General features: G+C 39.6%; 1 protein-coding gene across 1 annotated transcript in view; it reads left to right on the forward strand.

Annotated features, from left to right (window-relative positions):
• LOC134177712 (thioredoxin reductase 2, mitochondrial-like) overlaps positions 1-2,500 on the forward strand; it is a 5,533-nt gene that overhangs the window by 1,441 nt on the left and 1,592 nt on the right. Inside the window, exons 4-9 of the mRNA XM_062644491.1 lie at positions 128-222; positions 286-338; positions 544-618; positions 1,126-1,204; positions 1,265-1,324; positions 2,467-2,500. The exon at positions 2,467-2,500 is cut by the window's right edge and continues 37 nt beyond it. Of these exons, the coding sequence (XP_062500475.1) occupies positions 128-222; positions 286-338; positions 544-618; positions 1,126-1,204; positions 1,265-1,324; positions 2,467-2,500 (396 nt within the window). The remainder of the gene's footprint in view (positions 1-127; positions 223-285; positions 339-543; positions 619-1,125; positions 1,205-1,264; positions 1,325-2,466) is intronic.

Raw genomic sequence — 2,500 nt, forward strand, 5'->3', positions numbered from 1 at the left:
TGCATCAAACAGTGACTTTAGTACATTGAAGGACTTTGTTTTATATGCTTTCTTGATAACATAAAGCTGTAAGTCTGCTTACATTCATTGACTTGATGGTGTGCACTGTGTGTGGTGTTTGTTTCAGGTTCATCGTGGGGTCTGGGTGGTACTTGTGTCAATGTTGGTTGCATACCCAAGAAACTAATGCATCATGCAGCTCTCTTGGGTGAAGGAATATGGGTTTGAAGCTAAAATGTTATTTCTGAAGCAAATAGTAATATGATAGAGTTTTGTGTGTGACAGGATAGTAGGAGTTATGGATGGAAAGTGGAAGAGGAAAGACCAGAACTTGTTTGGTATGTAGATGTGTTCATTGGTTGAGTGAATAAACAATGCAATTGACAGATGGAATAGTACATTGTAGTAGACAGATTGGTGATCAGACTGGTGGACAGATGGACAGACAGACAGACAGACAGACACACACACAGATGGTTTACTATACAGTTCTATACGTACGTCATACATTGAGACTTAAATTTCATACTTGTGTTGCTGCAGGTCACAGCTATTGTCTGCTGTACAAGATCATATCAAATCACTAAATTGGGGTCACAGAGTTCAACTAAAAGACAGGTGAGTTTAACATCAACATTTTGCATCAAATGTTTCTTAGTCATCATTCTCATGCTTCACTCTTAAAGCTAAGGCAATAGTTTGAATGGCTTGACTGTTATGCTTACCACTTCTATCATGTGGCAGTGCTAATAGACACATTAGTTGATCAGAAATTGTCAATCTACTAATTGCATCTGTTGATATGCGTGTGTTAATTGTCACACCAATAACACACACACACACACACACACACACACACACACACACACACACACACACACACACACACACACACACACACACACGCACGCACGCGCACGCGCACACACACACACACACACACACACACACACACAATTAGTAATTTCTAAGTTTGCGCAAGCAGCTCTGATGCATGCTTATCTTCTGTCATACGGATTGTGTCAAGATTTATGAGAGCAACATGCAGCACTGCTTATGTTGCCTGTCTTCTGCACGAGTATTGGATTTCTATTACAACCGGGTTTTATTTCTTGATGAATATAGGAATGTGACGTATTTGAATGCCAAAGGCAAACTGCTTGATCGTCACACAATCTCTGCATTAAACATGAAAGGAGAAGTGGTGAGCATGTTTGGTTAGCTACAACATTCATGTCACATTGAATGTCAATCTGTGAACCAGACTGAAGTGAAGGCATCAAACATAGTGCTGGCAACCGGTACAAGACCCAAGATACCAGACGCGAGTTACATAACTTATTGAAAGTCAATCGACAGTGCACATTATGGTACGTTTGACTGCGATGACATACTTGAATGCCCAACTATACTTAATAGAAAATTTTTTTGCATGTTGAAAATAGGACAGAATACTAAACTATAATACGCCAATCCCCGTTTCCATCTGTCTGTCTGTCAGTGTCTGTAATGCACTGATTGACATGATGTTTGTCTTGGATCGTCACAAAATGAGGCGGCTGGGTCAAGATCGACCAACCAGATGAACGAGTCAGATTTTGCCTAGACTGTTTCCGACGGCCAGAAACGAGACTTTGGAATGAGATTTGCGAGAGTTTGTTTATTCAATTAACCGAATATGCGGATGTGATGTACACTTCAACGGTCTCGCCCACCACTGCACACATACTGTACGCCACTCTAATTCCAATTATCATTCTAACAATTTAGAACATTGAAAACATGCCAAATAATTTAGTTACTCTTCACTAACACGTATAGTAACACAGCAACCTCTAGACCTACAACACATCAACCTCTAGACTGAAAGTATATGCTAATGGAACAGATGAAAGTCCATTGTAAGAAAGTGGTAGACATAAGGGTTATCCATAATTATCAACACTTCCTATCTACTTCTGGACCAAACAAAATCATTGACATTTTATACTCCACCCCTTACTCTTACTTTCTCCCTTTAGAGAACGCTTTGTACGCTTGAGTAATGTTGACAATTATGGATGATCCAGCGCCGGATCCAGGAATATTTGAAAGAGTGGGTTCACCGTTAGCAGTTATTTATAGCATTACTAATTTTCTCTTTTCTAATGAAATTATATGAAATTATTGAACCACGCCTATTGGAAAAGAGGGGGTTGGAACCTCCTGAACCCCCTTTGGATCCAGCTCTGTGATCCCTTACAATTAAATTGCTACTGCCCATAGGGTGGGGTTCTACTAGTAGAAAATAATAGGAGAGTGAACACTCAAACACTGTCATGCTTATTAGGCATCAAGCTCCTTTAACTTAAAGTGTCTTCAATTGTTTTATTTATCATCATATGTGTTGTCTGTATGGACAGTTTTTAGTTTATTGTTTTGACTTTTATGTACCGCTGTCTTTATCAACTCTGTATACTTGCTTAGATACCCGGTGCCGCTGAACATTGCATTACAAGCG

Source organism: Corticium candelabrum, chromosome 3 (assembly GCF_963422355.1).
Source record: "Corticium candelabrum chromosome 3, ooCorCand1.1, whole genome shotgun sequence".
In the NCBI taxonomy this organism is placed as follows: Eukaryota; Metazoa; Porifera; class Homoscleromorpha; order Homosclerophorida; family Plakinidae; genus Corticium; species Corticium candelabrum.